Here is a 15,877-nt window from a genome sequence, read left to right on the forward strand (position 1 = left end):
AAGAAAGCATGTATTTTATTAACGTTTCCCAAACTTTCTTTTTTTCCAGCCAGCAATTGAAATACATGCTTTTTAAAACGAAGTTATACCTTTCAGTTAACTGAAGGGGGAAACTTTCTTTTTTTTTTTTCCCTCGTGGATCTCTGAGATTTAAAATTCTTGTGCAGGGAGACGGGTGGCCATCGGCAGTATCTTAACAGTCGATGAGTTTTGCAAGCAGTTTTCTAGGGGAATTTTTTTGTCGCTTACGGGCGAGTTAAGTTTCCTGTGTGGTATTTCTAGAGACCTTGGCCAGGACTGGCGGCCGCGTGGTGCGTGGGAAGGGGTACCCCGAGCCCTCTGGGATGCCCTCGCGAGGGCCCCCCCTTCCCCAGTTGCCTCCCTGCTCACAGAGTCCAGGGCTCTCGGAGGGAGGGGGAGCCCAGTTTTCCCTGTGAAGAACCCAAAGGACTTGCTCAGAGTTGGAATTCGGGGAAGCAACTTGCTCCAACACGCCGAATCCGCCGCCGCACCCCCAATAGCCTACCCTCCCGCCTCTGAGCTTCCAACCCACATCCCCAACCCCAGCGGGAAGCCTCCCCGCCCCCACCACGCTGACCCGCTCAACCCAGACCCCCGCCCACACGCCCTCCCCACCACCCCCACCCCCCGCCCCGGGTGGCGAGGCGGTGTCGTCGGTCGCCACACGGCGGCGAGGCCACCAGTGACTCCCAGCGGCCGCACAGGGCGCTGCGCCCCCCTCACCCCGGCCTCCCTCCCCCCGCCCCCCCGCGCCCGCCCCGCCACCCCCACGCCGCCTCCCGCGCCTGGGCTGGAGGCGGATTCCTCGCTCCGGGTTTTCCGAGCGCCTTCCCGAAAGCTCCACGCCGCGCAGAGAGAGGCAGGGCGAGATCCCGGGGCGCAGTGGCTCCCGGGGCGGCCAGGGGCGCGCGGGCACAGGCCGGGGCACTTTCAAACTGCGGCGCGCGCACACTCGCACCCGGGCACACACGCGCGCGCACACACCTTCCTCCGGCGGCGGCGGCGGCGGCGGGGCCCGAGAGGATGGAGCTGGGCCGGCCCCAGGTCGGCAGCGAGTGAGCCGAGCCCCGCGGGCCGCGCGTGCCATCCCGTGCCCGGGGACCTGCGCGGAGGGCGGGGACCGGGCGGCCGCCAGGTGAGCGCCCGCGCCCCCCGCCGAGCCCGCCCGGCCGCTCGCGCCGTCGCCAGCGTCGCGCCCGTTCCCCGCCGCCCAGGTGGGCGCGCCCGGCCGCCCGATCGCCAGGGGCGCTTGCAGGACACCCCCCGAAGTCGCGGCCCGGCCGGCGCGGGATGCCTTTCGCCAAGCGGATCGTGGAGCCGCAGTGGCTGTGCCGGCAGCGGCGCCCGGCGCCCGGCCCGGAGGAGGACGCGAGCGGAGACCGCGCCGAGCCGCCGCCGCCGCCGCCGCCGCCCCTGCAGCCTCCGGGCCGACGGGACGAGGCCGTGGCGCCGGGGCCCGAGGAGCAGGACCGCGCGCCCCCCGCGCCGCCGCCCGCCGAGCCGCCCCGGCCGCAGCCCGAAGAGGTGTCCGGCGAGGACGAGGAGGGCGAGAGCGCGGCGGGGATCCCGGAGGCGGCGTCCGCGGCGGCCGGCGGCGAGGCGTCCTCGGCGGCGGCGGCGGCCGTGCTGCTCATGCTGGACCTGTGCGCGGTCAGCAACGCCGCGCTGGCCCGCGTCCTCCGGCAGCTCTCGGACGTGGCCCGGCACGCGTGCAGCCTCTTCCAGGAGCTCGAGAGTGACATCCAGCTCACCCACCGTCGCGTCTGGGCGCTGCAGGGCAAGCTGGGCGGAGTGCAGCGCGTCCTGGGCACGCTGGACCCCAAGCAGGAGGCAGTGCGTGAGTACCCGCGCCCGCGGCCCGCCCGCCGCCGCACCCTCGCGCCCTCCCCGGGCGCCGCAATCCCAATGCAGCTCGCCCCTGCTCCGGCCTCCCGTCCCTGGGGACCCTCCCAACCCTCGGGGCACGGGGACTTCAGGTGGGAGTTCGGGGTGGGCGCAGAGGAGGGGGGGTGTGAGAAAAGTTCGAGGGGGGCGACCTTGGGACTCCCAGACTGTTGCGGGCTGGGAGGGAGCGTCCGCGGGGACACTGGAGGCTGGGGGGTCGGGGGTGCTGTCATCGCGGCTAGCCTGCCCTGTGCCTCCCCGGTGGGCGGAGTGTGGGTGCAACTCCAGTGGCTGCCAGTAAGCCGGCGCCTAGTCCGCTCATCCCCCGCACCCCCGAACCCCGGGGCGTGTTGGGGTGGCGCTGGGGGGCTCCAGGAGTCTGAGCCGAGTGCCCTTCGAGAGCATCCGCCGCGCTGTGGCACTTTAGTCACTCTTACGGTGACCTCAGAGGCTGCGCCAGGCTCGCAACTTGTGCGGCGTTTGGGTGCGGCGTGGCGCGGCCCCGCTGGCCTCCTGGAGTGAACTCTGAAGTGTTCTCGCCTCAACCTTGCGCGGAGAGGCCTGGGACAGGGGCGTGGAGGGAGGAGTGTCCCGGGCCCCGGGATGGTCGAAGGACGCCTGGGCATCCTTCCTGTCCCAGCGCTCCTCAAGGCGGCCCCCTCCCACTCATCCAAAGCGAGCAGCGTGTGAAGGACCCGGGGGCATCTTCGCTATCCGTCAACTTCACTCTTGCGACACCCCACGGGCTCCCAGTAAATGCCATTGTGTCACTAGTCTTCGGAGCGGCGCTCTGGAGGATCCCCTGCAAACGGGGGGCAGCGGGATCAGTTAGGAACTGGCCCGGACGGTGGGCGGGGGCACTAGGCGGGCACTAGGCTGTCTTTTGGCGCCTAGTCCGGCTGCGACGCTCGTGGCGAAGGTGATGTCAGCGGCTTTGACTTACATAAGAAGCTTCCCGGGTTGCTGCCGCAGCTGCACCCCGTGCACGGCGGGGTGGCCGAGGAGCGCACGGGCCTGGGAGCGATATGGTGGCACCTTCCCCGGGGATTTCCGGACACCTCTGCCCGCCGCCCAGCCCGGCCTCCTCGTCCACCCTCCCCACCCGCGCGTTCTCCTCCCACCCCTTCGAAAACCCGTTTGAACTCCGCCCCGGGAATTCGCTGCTTTTCTGCAATAACAATAATAATAAGCGTAATGAATAAATGATGTGCGCGATCGTTTTTCGCAGCTATAAAAGACCCAGAGTTGGGTTAATGACTGGTTGCTTAAAAGGGCAATTCCGGGGGATGAGTTCTGGAAAGAATTAGGACTGCCGTAGGCCAAGTCGTATTTTACTTCTGGGACTTGAAATGAGCGCTTTAATCCTGCCTCCTTTTTACCCCAAACCACACAGCGGGGACAGGCCCTTCACTTTCAACAGCGCTGATATCTGGGGAGTGCGGTTGGGCGAGTGGTGATTCAACTTCAAAAGAACTGGAGGGAAGTTTTGCAGACTATTGAGCGCTGCATACATTTCCCGTGTGCCTGTGTGTGAGAGGGTGTGTGTGTGGGGGGGGCAGTCGCTTGGGGAGAAAGAGAGAGACAGAGACCTAGACAGCAGTGAAAGTCAAGTTGCTCAAGTGTTGGAGCAAAATCTGCCTTCTTTAGAGGGCATTCTGGCAGGTACCTACTTGGAATCTAACAGTCCTTTCAAGTCCTATCTGGAATTCAAACTAAAAGGTAATAGGATCTTGTGAGGTGTGAACACAGTTGGTGAATATCTTACTCTAGGCCTGTTTATGCTAGAGTAAATAAAGCAGGGGCTAATGTAATACCCGGGATGGGCTTAATTTAATTTTATATTTAAGGAAAAAGCTGTATCACCGCACTCTCTGTCCTGATGTCCGTCTTCTCTGGTTCACATCCATTTAGGATGGCATTGTTCTTTTTTTTTTTTTTGGCTTTTTGGGTCACACCTGGCGATGCACAGGGGTTACTCCTGGCTCTGCACTCAGGAATTACCCCTGGCCGTACTCAGGGGACCATATGGGATGCTGGGATTTGAACCCGGGTTGGCCGCGTGCAAGGCAAACGCCCTACCCGCTGTGCTATCTCTCCAGCCCCTGGCATTGTTCTTGATCCAGGCCACGAAAGGCATTCTCTTTGAGAGGAAAAGCACAATGGCATGGGTTTCCTTTACTTGCCCAGGATGCAAGGGCAGAGACAGGGATTTCTGTGCAAATAGTTTCTTTGAGAGGGGCTCCCAGGAAGCGCAGAGAGAAAGTGAGGAACTAACACCGAGAAGGAAGAGAGGCCACATGCAGGCAGGTATGGTCTCTCGCGAGCAGTGTGAGCCGATGAGCACTGTGAGGAGTTCCACTGAGAAATGAGGACGCTGCACTGGATAGCCACCAACTCATATCCCTCACTGATGGAAAGGAGCACCTGGAACCTCGACTCCCTTGCTACCAGGTGCCCCGGGTGTAAGCTCAGTCAGCTCTGAGGGCCAGGCAGAGATGCAAACCTGTGGTATGTACAGAAACATCTGCATGGCTCCCATGAGGAGGCCTGGGGGCTGTTGGTAGGACATCTGTGGCATCTGCTACATTAAACACTTCCCTCTGCTCAAGGTCTAGTGATTTTCGGAAGCAGTCTGCAAGCAGCGCACTTTCATTTTGCTCACTCTTCCTGGGTGTCTGGATGCCTCGACACCCCCACCCGCACCCGGCTCCTATTTAATCCTCCCATCCGGGTCTTCTTTCCCCAGGCCATCTGCATGTGGCTTCAGTTGGCACAGCTACTTCCTGTTGCCCCTGGAACAGGCTAGGATTTGGTAATGGTGGTATTTTCAGGAATGATTTGATCTGACGAAGTTTTAGCGAAGTCTTTCTGGAGGCAGATCTGGAGGCTGGGAGGTCAGATAGATAGTGTGACTGGCGTCGGTGATTACGACTGGGCCTGGGCCAAGAGAGAGTACAGTGGGGAGGGTGCTTGTCTTGCATATAGTCAACGGGAATCAGTCTCCAGCACAGCATATGATCCTTTGCATGAATGGCCCCTTAGCACAGAGCCAGGAGTAAACTCTCTGAGCACAGCTGGGTGTGGTCCAAAAAACAAAACCTAACAAAACAAAAAAAAAAACAAAGAAAGAGGAAGAAAAAAAAAGAAGAAAGAAAAGACTAGGCTCAAAGGAGAGTTTCTTAAATGGCATTGCTATTTAGGCATATTGGATTTCACACAGAGACGGGGAAATTGGTGATGCTGGGGAAAGAACCAAGATCAGGAGAAGTTGAGAGAAAAGGGTTTAGAGCAGTATTTTATCCACGGGAGCTGAAGGGAATAAGGAAGATATAGGCAGGTAAGCTGGTAAAGTTGGTGGTGGGCTGGGGCATCTAGTCGGATTCCATATATTTTCTCTGTGAAATATACCTGTGAGGTCATCAGCTGAGAGTGTTGGAAATGTGAGGAGAGAAGGCAAGGTGTTAATGTTGTGTCAAGGGAGGGAACATGGATGCCTTTAGGAAGTATAGAGAGATTACGTGACTGTGTTGAGAGCCTTCTGAGATTTCTGGTCATAAACCTGAAGTGAGCTCAGTTATTCATTCAGTCACTAAAACCTGAGATTTTCAAATTACTTCATGGGTCTCGACCCCAAGCTTTTCATCCTTAGACATTTTAATGTCATTTGTGCTACTGCGGTGAGTTTTTTATGTGGGGAATCTGAAAGAAATCTTTGGCTTTTCCGCTCTTTTTCATTGAATCACTGTGAGATACCCAGTTATAAAGTTGTTCATGATTTTATTTCAGTCATACAATGTCCCAACACCCATCCCTTCACCAGTGTACATTTTCCACCACCAATGTCACCAGTTTCCCTTCTTCCCCCCTGCACTCCACTAGCCTGCTTATATGACAGGCACTTTTCTTCTTTGTCTCTTTCTCTCACTCTCTCTCTTTCTATTTAGGCATTGTGGTTTGCAATATAGGTACCAAAAGGTTATCTTGTATATCGCTTTACCTCCTTTCAGCACTGAGTTCTTGTCCAGAGTGATCATTTCCAACTTTCGTTGTCATAGTGATCCCTTCTCTGTTCCAACTGCCCTCTGTCCCTCCTGCCCACTTATGGCAAGCTTCCAACCATGGAATAGTCCTTCTGGCACTTAGTTCTACTGTCTTTGGGTATTAGTTTCATACTATGTTTTTATATATTCCACAAATGAGTAAAATCAGTCTCTCTGCCCCCCTCCCTTTGACTCACTTCACTTAGCATGATACTTTCCATGTCCATCCATTTATAAGCAAATTTCCTGACTTCATTTCTTCCTGGTGGCTGCGTAGTATTCCATTGTGTAGATTTACCATAGTTTCTTTATCTAGTCATCTGTTCTTTGGCACTTGGATTATTTCCAGATTCTGGCTATTGTGAATAGTGCTGTAATGAACATAGAAGTGCAGATGGATTTTCTTCAGGGGCTTTTAGGAGCTCTAGAGCATATTTCCTGAAGTATTGCTGGGTCTTATGATAGCTCAATTTCTAGTTTTTTTGAGGAATGTCCACATTGTTTCCAAAAAGGCTGGACCAGTTGGCATTCCCACCCCAGCAACTAAGTTTTAAAGTCAATTATGTGTTGATATTTAATATTCCTACAGAAAGAATGAGATCATGAACTCTAAGAGTTATCATAATAACTCTTATAGGGGTCTGAGAGATAGTATAAGGGCTAAAATGCCTGCCATGCTTGCAGCTGATCCAGGTTCAGTTTCTTATACCCCATATGGTCTCCCAAGACCGAAGCGTAGAGCCAGGAGTAAGCTCTAAGCACAGTCATGTGTGGCCCCAAACTCAAATAAATAAATAACTCATGTAACCTAGATTGGAGTTTCCCAAATTTATTTGACCTTCACACTTCTTTGAGAAAAAAAATGTACCCAGTATTCCCCTGGAAGCATACTTTCTTTAAGCAAACAAACGGAAACCCCACTTCCCCCCAGGCTTTGCTCCAGCCTGAATTGTTCCAGTGAAGGTATCACCCATTTCAGGAATATTTTTAGTGTTAGCATTTTCAGCCAGTGTTATGTTTGGAAGATTTTCCATATTGTTGCATACATTTTTCATTCTCACTATGAATAAATTCCATTGTGGGTATATATATAGCTTTCTGGGTCACACCCGGCGATGCTCAGGGGTTACTCCTGGCTGGCTCTGCACTCAGGAATTACTACTGGCGGTGCTCAGGGGACCATATGGGATGCTGGGATTCGAACCCGGGTCATCCGCGTGCAAGGCAAATGCCCTACCCACTGTGCTATCGCTCCAGCCCCCTAAACCATATATTTTTTAATCTCATCTGATGATGGACCTCTGGGTTGTGTCCATCTTAGTGCTACTTATTTTTATATGTCTTTAGATAAGTTGATATATACACACATGTTTGGTAATAGATCTAAAATGGAATTGTTGGATCAAAAGGGATGGATATATTTGGCTTTAGAAGCTACTGTCTTAACAATTTCTTAACTTGTTTTTACCAATTTACACTCTCAGAAATACATGGAAGTTCTAGTTTCTTTACATCTTTACCAGCACTGATATTCTTCTTTTAATTGTATCTACTCTGGTGGTTGGGTAAAAAAAAAAGATGTCATTTTGATTTTAATTTGTGTTTCTCTGGTGGCTTGAGATTGAGAACCTTTTCATATATGCATTGACTATATGGATATTATCTTCTGTGAATTACCTGTTCAAGGACTTTGCTCATTTTTCAATATGGTTCTTTAAATATTTTCCTATTGTTTTGTAGTAGTTCTTTAAATCTTATGTTGGAGGTTTTTTGCAGGGGGAGGCATGGAGTTCACACCAAATGGTACTCAGGACTTATTGCTGATTCTGTGCTTGGTGATCACTCCTGCCAGGAATCAAGGGACCATATGTGGTGCCAGAGATCAAATTGGGCTTGGCCAGATGCAAAGCAAGTGCCTCTCTCCTCACAAGTTCTTTATATATTGTAAATATGAGTCATTGGGAGCTATAGGTATTACAAATACACCCTCTAACCCTATCACTTGCTTTTTTACTTTCTTAGTGTTATCTTTTGGTTCTTACTTTTATGTAGTTTAGTTTATCGATCCTTTTTGGGTATTGCATCACACTCAGTGGTACTCAGGGGTTATTTCTGGCTCTGCACTCAGAATTGACCCCTGACGAGGCTCATGGGACCATATGAGGTTTAGGGGTCAACTTAGGTCAGCGGATCAAGGCAAGCACCTTAATTTCTATATTACCTCCCCTTGCCCATATCGATCATTTTATTTATGGAAATGACTTCGGTATTATGTTGTTCTTAAACAAATTCTTCATTGACCCTGAGGTTATAAAGATACACACCTATGTTTTAGAAGTTTTTTGTTTAACCTTTGTTTTTTAGATGACTATTATGGGATTGATAGTTGTTAACGGCTTTTAGTAAGGGTCACGATAACCTTTTTTCCATGTGGATGCTCAATTAACACATTGCCACTTATTGAAAGCACCAACCATTATTTCCTTATTGCTCCACACTGACACCTCTGTCATTTACTGAGTATATTGATTTAATTTTTAAGTTAAAATTTATTGAATTCAGCTATGTATTTATGCTGTACTAAGGTATTTATATGAATCACAATATCTCATTTTTCACGATAAAGCTATGAGAGAAGTTCCCTCATTTTTTGCTTTACTGTGACTTTACTGTTTCACTAAGGTTAGTAACTGCAAATACAAGCAGTTAAAATGCATTAGAATTAGGATCCAGGTCTTGGTTCACATGCTATGATTCCAAGGATTGCACTTTACGCTCTTGACTTGCCACACAAATACAGGGAATTTCTATATTAAAATGGAGCTATTTTCTATATCTTATCCACCTGACAAGCTTCATCTCTTGCTCTATTATCCATTGTCTCCTGTTGTCTTCTGCATCTTCTACCCCAATCCAGTTCTATATGTCAGCCGTACTATACTACTGGGTGTTTCCCAACTCATCAGAGTTGCTTGTTCTTTATTCCTGTGTATATATTACTCTATTTAATAGAAGTTTTTTTTCACTGACCAATTGCTTTTTGCTTTGATGCTTGGCTGACACATCATTTTTTTCTGTATAGTGGAATCAGATTCCTTGCCCACCACCTCCCCTACTCACACGTTTGTAGCACTCTGCGCATGATACCTTTTCTTATTTTGTACAACAGATAGTTCTGGCACTCTGTCTATATTCCTTCAGCCCAAACTTCATGTTGAAGGCTTCTAACCGCAAACTCTTGTGACTCTATCTAAGGTTTTTTTTTTTTTTCTTTCTGGCTAATGGGCCATGTTTGGCCTTGCACATAGGAAAAGTCAGAAGTGCCAGCTAGTTAATGCTTCTTAAGTTGTATTCAACCAGTGATGAATGGGGTGTTGGTGAATGAATGCCCTGGTTTCCTTGCCCTATGCATGAGAGAACTCTGAGGCATGTTCTACACCAGCTGCCAGAATTCATTCATCGGATTTAGCTCCAGTTACCTACGTGGGTGATGTGTTGGATAACACAACTACGTGTCCTTTGTCTTCCTTTCTCTCTCATTGCTCTATGGTTCCTGGAGTAACCTTCCATATGAACTAATGTGCTTGAATTTGCTCTTGCATTCATAGGGGCCTGGGGGATCCTGACCTAAAAAATCTGTCTAATCTTTGAACTTTGTGGGTAAAGACCTTTGCTGGAAGTACATAAATGTGATATTTCTCAGTCCTTTTCCTCACACTATTGTATTAGCCACATGCCCAGTCCCTCCCAGAAACTATAGTGGGTCTATAAATAAGTTTTAATCTCTCTGTTGGCACAGGAGATCTTCAATGCTTCAGTGGTGAAGAGGGGCATAGAAGGAACTCAAGTCTATGATGATGATGACATATGCCTTCAGTTCCTAACTGTTACACTGGCCAGCCTTTGAAAGTACTTTTTATCATCCTATGATGGGGCCAGGGATAGCCTTAGGTGTTCTATTTGAGAGGCATAATTTCAGTTGATCAGACACAGAAATTCTTAATTCCAGAAAGATACTAGGGAGTGAAAAATGGGTGAATAGATCATTTGAAGTTGATATGGCTACACTAGTCATTCTGTTTGGGGAAGGATGGTCCTTTTCCTTGCCTTTCTTTTATTTCTATAATATAAAACCGTTTGCAGTCTGATTAATGTGTTTGAGAGGAAGTTTTAGTAAGTATAGTTAGGTTTTCTGGCTCTGGTATGGGAGCTTCTCTGAGGCGTTATGAGATCCTAACAGCTCCAGTGAAAGCTACTTTTAAACCCATCACAGAACAACCAAGGAGAAAGAAATTTTTCAAAGGTTAATAATGCATGGTTGTATTTTCCTCATAACTAGTAACAGCAACACTTTTTTTTTGCTTTTCTAGTGGTATGGGATTGGGATTTTAAATCAAAATCCCTGAACCACTTTACTCAGGAAATCCTGGAGATTCTATTGCTAAGATGGTAACAATAAAGATTTCTTTCTTCCTGTTTGTGGAGACCTCTTGCATACAGTGCTATCAGGAAAGTGTAAATTCTATATAAGCCCTCAGAAACATCTTTAGTCTCTAGTCTGCCTTTAATGGCAACACCTTTAAATTTCAATGGCATATGAAATGACTCCTTCGATGCTTTGAAATTTTAGGGACAAGGGCCATTTAAAACTTAGTTAGAATTTAGTTTTGACCATCCCGTTTCTTTTAATTTCATAAAAATTATGAGACACAAGACTTTTGTGAGACATTCTATTAAAAATCATGGAAGGAACTTGCTTGGACAAAGCATTGATCAAAAATTCCTGAGAGTTCTTTTTACAGCTAGAGTTTTATGTGAATCATGTCTTGATGATAAATGAACAGGAAAAATAATGAGGTAGGAATGGTTTCTGATTATAAAATTCTGACTCAAAGGGCTAACTTTTTAGAAATAGGTTTTGGAGAGTCTCCCTCTAAGACTGCAGGTTCACAATTGGCAGAGACCATCTCTGTGAATGACCAAGATAATCAGGCTTAACATTTGTTTTGACATGAATATTCTACCTTCAATCCATAATTAATTAGAAGGTTTGAAAATTCAAATATGAATCTGGGCATCCATATGTTGAAAACATTCTTTAATGATGAAGTGCCTAAAGTTTTCTAAGTGAAATTAACCAAGAATAAAATTAATTTGACAAAAGTTAAAGAAGTATATGGGTATCTAGGGAATTGGGAATGACCTTAGCAAACATTAAATGTGACTTCCCATTCACGGTGGCACTTTTTTTGCCTTTTTGATCACAACTGGTGATGCTCAGGGGTTACTCCTGGCTCTGCACTCAGGAACTACGCCTGGTGGTGTTTGGGGGACCATATGGGATGCTGGAGATTGAAGCTGGTTTGGTCATGTGCAAGACAAATGCCTTACCCCCTATACTATTGCTTTGGCCCCTCAGGGTAGTTAAAGATCTCCCAAATGCCTATAACCATTTCCGTTCCTTTGAGTGAGAAGCAGCCTTCTCCCACACAACATTATTGCTTTATAGTTCCTAGTCTCAGAAGTAATTATTTACATTGATACTTAATCAGTCTTTCTGTAATATCAGTCTTCTGTTCCTAATGCTGGTGTCTGGAACCATGTGGAATCTGCTTATAACCTCTGTTTCAGGATATCTTTTGCCAGTATAGTCCCTTTTAAACTGCCTTCATCCCATGTAAAATAACTTTAGTTCCCTCAAACATGTCTCATGATGCCAAGTTTCCCATTACTTCCCACCTTGATCACTTCTGTCAAACTTGCAGGTCATCGAAAGATTCATAACTGTATCACTGTATCACTGTCATCCCATTGTTCATCAATTTACTCAAGTGGGTGCCAGTAATGTCTCTATTCGTCCTAGCTCTGAGATTTTATTTTATTTTATTTTAATAATTTATTTATTTTTATTATTTTATTTATTTTATTTTTTATTTTTATTTTTTTAATTTATTTATTTTTAATTAGAGAATCACCGTGAGGGTACAGTTACAGATTTATACACTTTTGTGCTTATACTTCCCTCATACAAAGTTTGGGAACCCATCCCTTCACCAGTGCCCATTCTCCACCACCCGTAAACCCAGTGTCCCTCCCACCCTCCCCAATCCCATCTCCCCCCCACCCCACCCTGCCACTGTGGCAAGGCATTCCCTTCTGTTTTCTCTCTCTAATTAGCTGTTGTGGTTTGCAATAAAGGTGTTGAGTGGCCTCTGTGCTCAGTCTCTAGCCCTCATTCAGCCCGCAACTCCCTTCCCCCACATGGCCTTCGACTACAATGTAGTTGGTGATCGCTTCTCTGAGTTGACCTTTCCCCGGAACGTGAGGCCAGCCTCGAAGCCATGGAGTCAACCTCCTGGTACTTATTTCTACAGTTCTTGGGTGTTAGTCTCCCACTCTGTTATTCTATATACCATAGATGAGTGCAATCTTTCTATGTCTGTCTCTCTCTTTCTGACTCATTTCACTCAGCATGAAACTTTTCATGCCCATCCACTTGACTACAAAATTCTTGACCTCCTTTTTTCTAACAGCTGCATAGTATTCCATTGTATAGATGTACCAAAGTTTCCTCAACCAGTCATCCGTTCTGGGGCATTCGGGTTTTTTCCAGATTCTGGCTATTGTAAACAGTGCTGCGATGAACATACATGTGCAGATGTTGTTTCGATTGTACTTTTTTGCCTCTCTGGGATATATTCCCAGCAGTGGTATTGCTGGGTCAAATGGGAATTCAATATCTAATTTTTTGAGAGTCGTCCAAATTGTTTTCCAGAAGGGCTGAACCAGTCGGCATTCCCACCAGCAGTGAAGAAGGGTCCCTTTCTCCCCACATCCTCTCCAACAGCGGTTGCTTTTGTTCTTTTGGATGTGTGCTAGTCTCTGTGGTGTGAGGTGGTATCTCATGGTTGTTTTGATCTGCATCTCTCTGATGATTAGTGATGTAGAGCACTTTTTCATGTGCCTTTTGGCCATTCGTATTTCTTCCTTGGTAAAGTTTCTGTTCATTTCTTTGCCCCATTTTTTGATGGGGTTGGATGTTTTCTTCTTGTAGAGCTCAACCAGTGCTTTATATACCATTGATATCAACCCCTTATCTGATGGGAATTTATTTATTTTTAAATTGAGTCACTGTGAGAACAGTTACAGGGTATTTAGGACCAAGTCTCAGTCATACTATGATCAAACACCCATCCCTTCACCAGTGCACATGTTCCACCACCAAGACCCCCAGCGTACCCACCCCCTACCACTCCCCCTCCAGCCCTGAGATTTCAGAAGCCTCTCCTTACTTGTCTTTCCCAATGATTGGAGGCTTCTTTCAGGGTCAGGGCAATGATACCTGTTATTGTTACTGTTTTTGGCATATTGAAAACACCACAGGGAAATTGCCAGGCTCTGCCGTGTGGGCGGGATACTCTCGGTAGTTTGCCGGACTCTCTGAGAGGCAGATATATATATATATATATATATATATATATATATATATATATTTCCCTCCAAGATGATGTGGCGCATGGCCGCAAAGTGGCCACCTGATCCAGGAATATGTCCACTTGTGTGAGGCTCAGCCCGAGCGTGTGTAAAGCAGCCTGGAGTGTGGCGGCGATTGGGTAGTAGAGGTCGGCTGTCAGGGCTGGGTCCCTTGGGGCGGGGAGGGCGCCCTCTAGGACACCCCGAGTGAGAACAGCCTGGCGTGGAGTCCAGTGGCATGGTTATGTGGGCCTCATTTTATGCTCCCTTCCGGGAGAAGCAGCTGTGAGTTCTGGAGGGTGGCCGATGAGGAGATTATCTGGTGCTGGTAGGAGGTGGCTTATGGGTGTGACCCCCGGATTGCCAGAGACTGGGTGAAGCAGTCAAAGGATCTCTGCTCCCAGGTCCCATTCAGCCCAGAGTCCAAGATCACAAAGTTCTGCATCATCTGGGTTCCGTGGGATTTCACTCATGCGTGAGGCTTGGCCTGAGCTTGTGGGAAGAGTCATACCTTCCTTTAAATGTATGCTCTACTAGGATTAAGGTGCTGTTTGTTGTTTTAATCATTGCACTCCACTGTTGATGCATTAGGTATTCTTATGGCACTACAGATACCCTTTCCCTTCTGGTGATGATAGTTTTCTCACATGAGGTTTCCCCCATTTCATTGGTGCAGTAAGTCTTTTTGAACTCAAATTTCACAAGATTCCCCATTGTCTCTGTTAAATTGAATCTTGCTTGCTTTTCTCTTTCATTTCCAATCAGCAGTGATGGTTTAAAATCTTGATTCAGTGTGTCAGCTCCTGCCCACAGCATTTTGCTCTCTGCAGATATCATAAATGTGATTCTAGTCCATCACCCACATTTTCGATAAAATGATTGTCCATATGGACTCACGTCTGGCGTCTATTGGCAGGCAGTACTAGTAAAATCCCTCCAAGTTGATGTCTACTAATCAATATTCCTTGGGTACTATTTTTTTGCAGCAGCCATCAATGCTCCCCCACCTTCACATTCAAACCACATTTCTCCACCTTGCCCACAAGATCTGTCATCATGAGCGATTGTCTGATGGTTTGCTGAAATCAAGATGCCATATGTCTGTAGCATTCCTTTGATCTCTCAGTCTAATAACCCTACTCAAGAGGGAAATGAGGTTATTCTGGCTCAAAATGGACCCACTCACAGCAATCAGAGGGGTCATTTCCATTTCTTGTATAAAATGGATAAAGAATTTACTTTAGAGAATTTGCTTTGGTGTTTTGCCTTGCAACATTGGACTTCACAGCAATTCTCTGGGTGCTAGAGTTTATTTCTCTGATTCCAAAGTGTTTGTTTGTAAAAGGATGAGTATCGGAGGCTTCTGTCTTCCTTTCTTTTAGGGTCCCTGATGAGAATGTTATGTCCTTGTTCTCTATTACTTAAGCAAAGGCTTGGAATTAGTGAGGTTTAGTTTGTTAGGTTGATTAAGTGTATTTAGCTAATTGTTAGGAAGCCAGAAAATGTATGTTAGAATGTGGTCTCTAAAGGCAGAAATCAAGAGATAAAATTGTGACTGCACTCCTTCAAGGCTATATAACTCTGTGTACTATATTGACTATTCCTTTTTCCCTCCAATATTATAAAAGTGTGATGAAAATAAAGCATCAGCATCAATAGGACATAAGGAGTCAAGGTACATAGGTACTAAGAGATGTGCCTGGTGCACAGTTAAAAGAGCCCCTTAACTGTTATTTTACTGGGCCTATACTTGGATTATACAGAGTGCTAGACATGTGTTAATTTTTTTCCAACGTGAAAATATCTGCCTAAATCTGTGAAATGCTGGATCAGGGGTAAGAAAACAGCTCACAAGAAATGCTATGTCCCTCTTCATAGTCATAGATGACCATTAAGATTTCTAGTTCCCATAAAACACCATAATATGAGACTAACACCCAAGGACAGTAGAGACAAGGGCTAAGAAGATTGCTCCAAGGTTGGAAGCCTGACTTATGAGCTGAGGGAGAAGGCAGCTGGGATAGAGAAGGGATCACTTAGTCAATGGTGGTTAGAGAGATCACTCGGGATGGGAGATGTGTGCTGAAAGTGGATAAATGACCAAACATGTTGTCCTCTCATTATCTGTATTTCAAATCATAATGCCCATAAGTAAAGAGAGTGTAGGAAGTAAATTGTCTGCCAAAGAGGCAGGGGGAGAGGTGCGACGGGGAGGGAGAGGGATACAGGGCACATTGGTGATGGAAAATGTACACTGGTGGAGAGATGGGTGTTCAATCATTGTATGACTGAAACTTAAACATGAAAGCTTTGTAACTGCAGCTCAGGTAATTCAATTAAAAAATTAAAAATAATTTTAAAACGTAAAAAAAGATTTATAATTCCCTTGTGACAATTTTTGTGAAGATATGTAGAAATTTTAAAAAATCATAATTAATCTTATGATGCAGATATATACT

At 47.1% G+C, this 15,877-nt stretch overlaps 1 protein-coding gene across 1 annotated transcript in view; it reads left to right on the forward strand.

Annotated features, from left to right (window-relative positions):
- Nucleotides 1-1,311: 1,311 nt before the first annotated feature.
- The window catches only part of NHS (NHS actin remodeling regulator), a 363,220-nt gene continuing 348,654 nt past the window's right edge, over nt 1,312-15,877 (forward strand). Inside the window, exon 1 of the mRNA XM_055122696.1 lies at nt 1,312-1,858. Within this exon, the coding sequence (XP_054978671.1) occupies nt 1,312-1,858 (547 nt within the window). The remainder of the gene's footprint in view (nt 1,859-15,877) is intronic.

The sequence above is a fragment of the Sorex araneus genome, chromosome X (assembly GCF_027595985.1).
Source record: "Sorex araneus isolate mSorAra2 chromosome X, mSorAra2.pri, whole genome shotgun sequence".
NCBI lineage: Eukaryota > Metazoa > Chordata > Mammalia > Eulipotyphla > Soricidae > Sorex > Sorex araneus.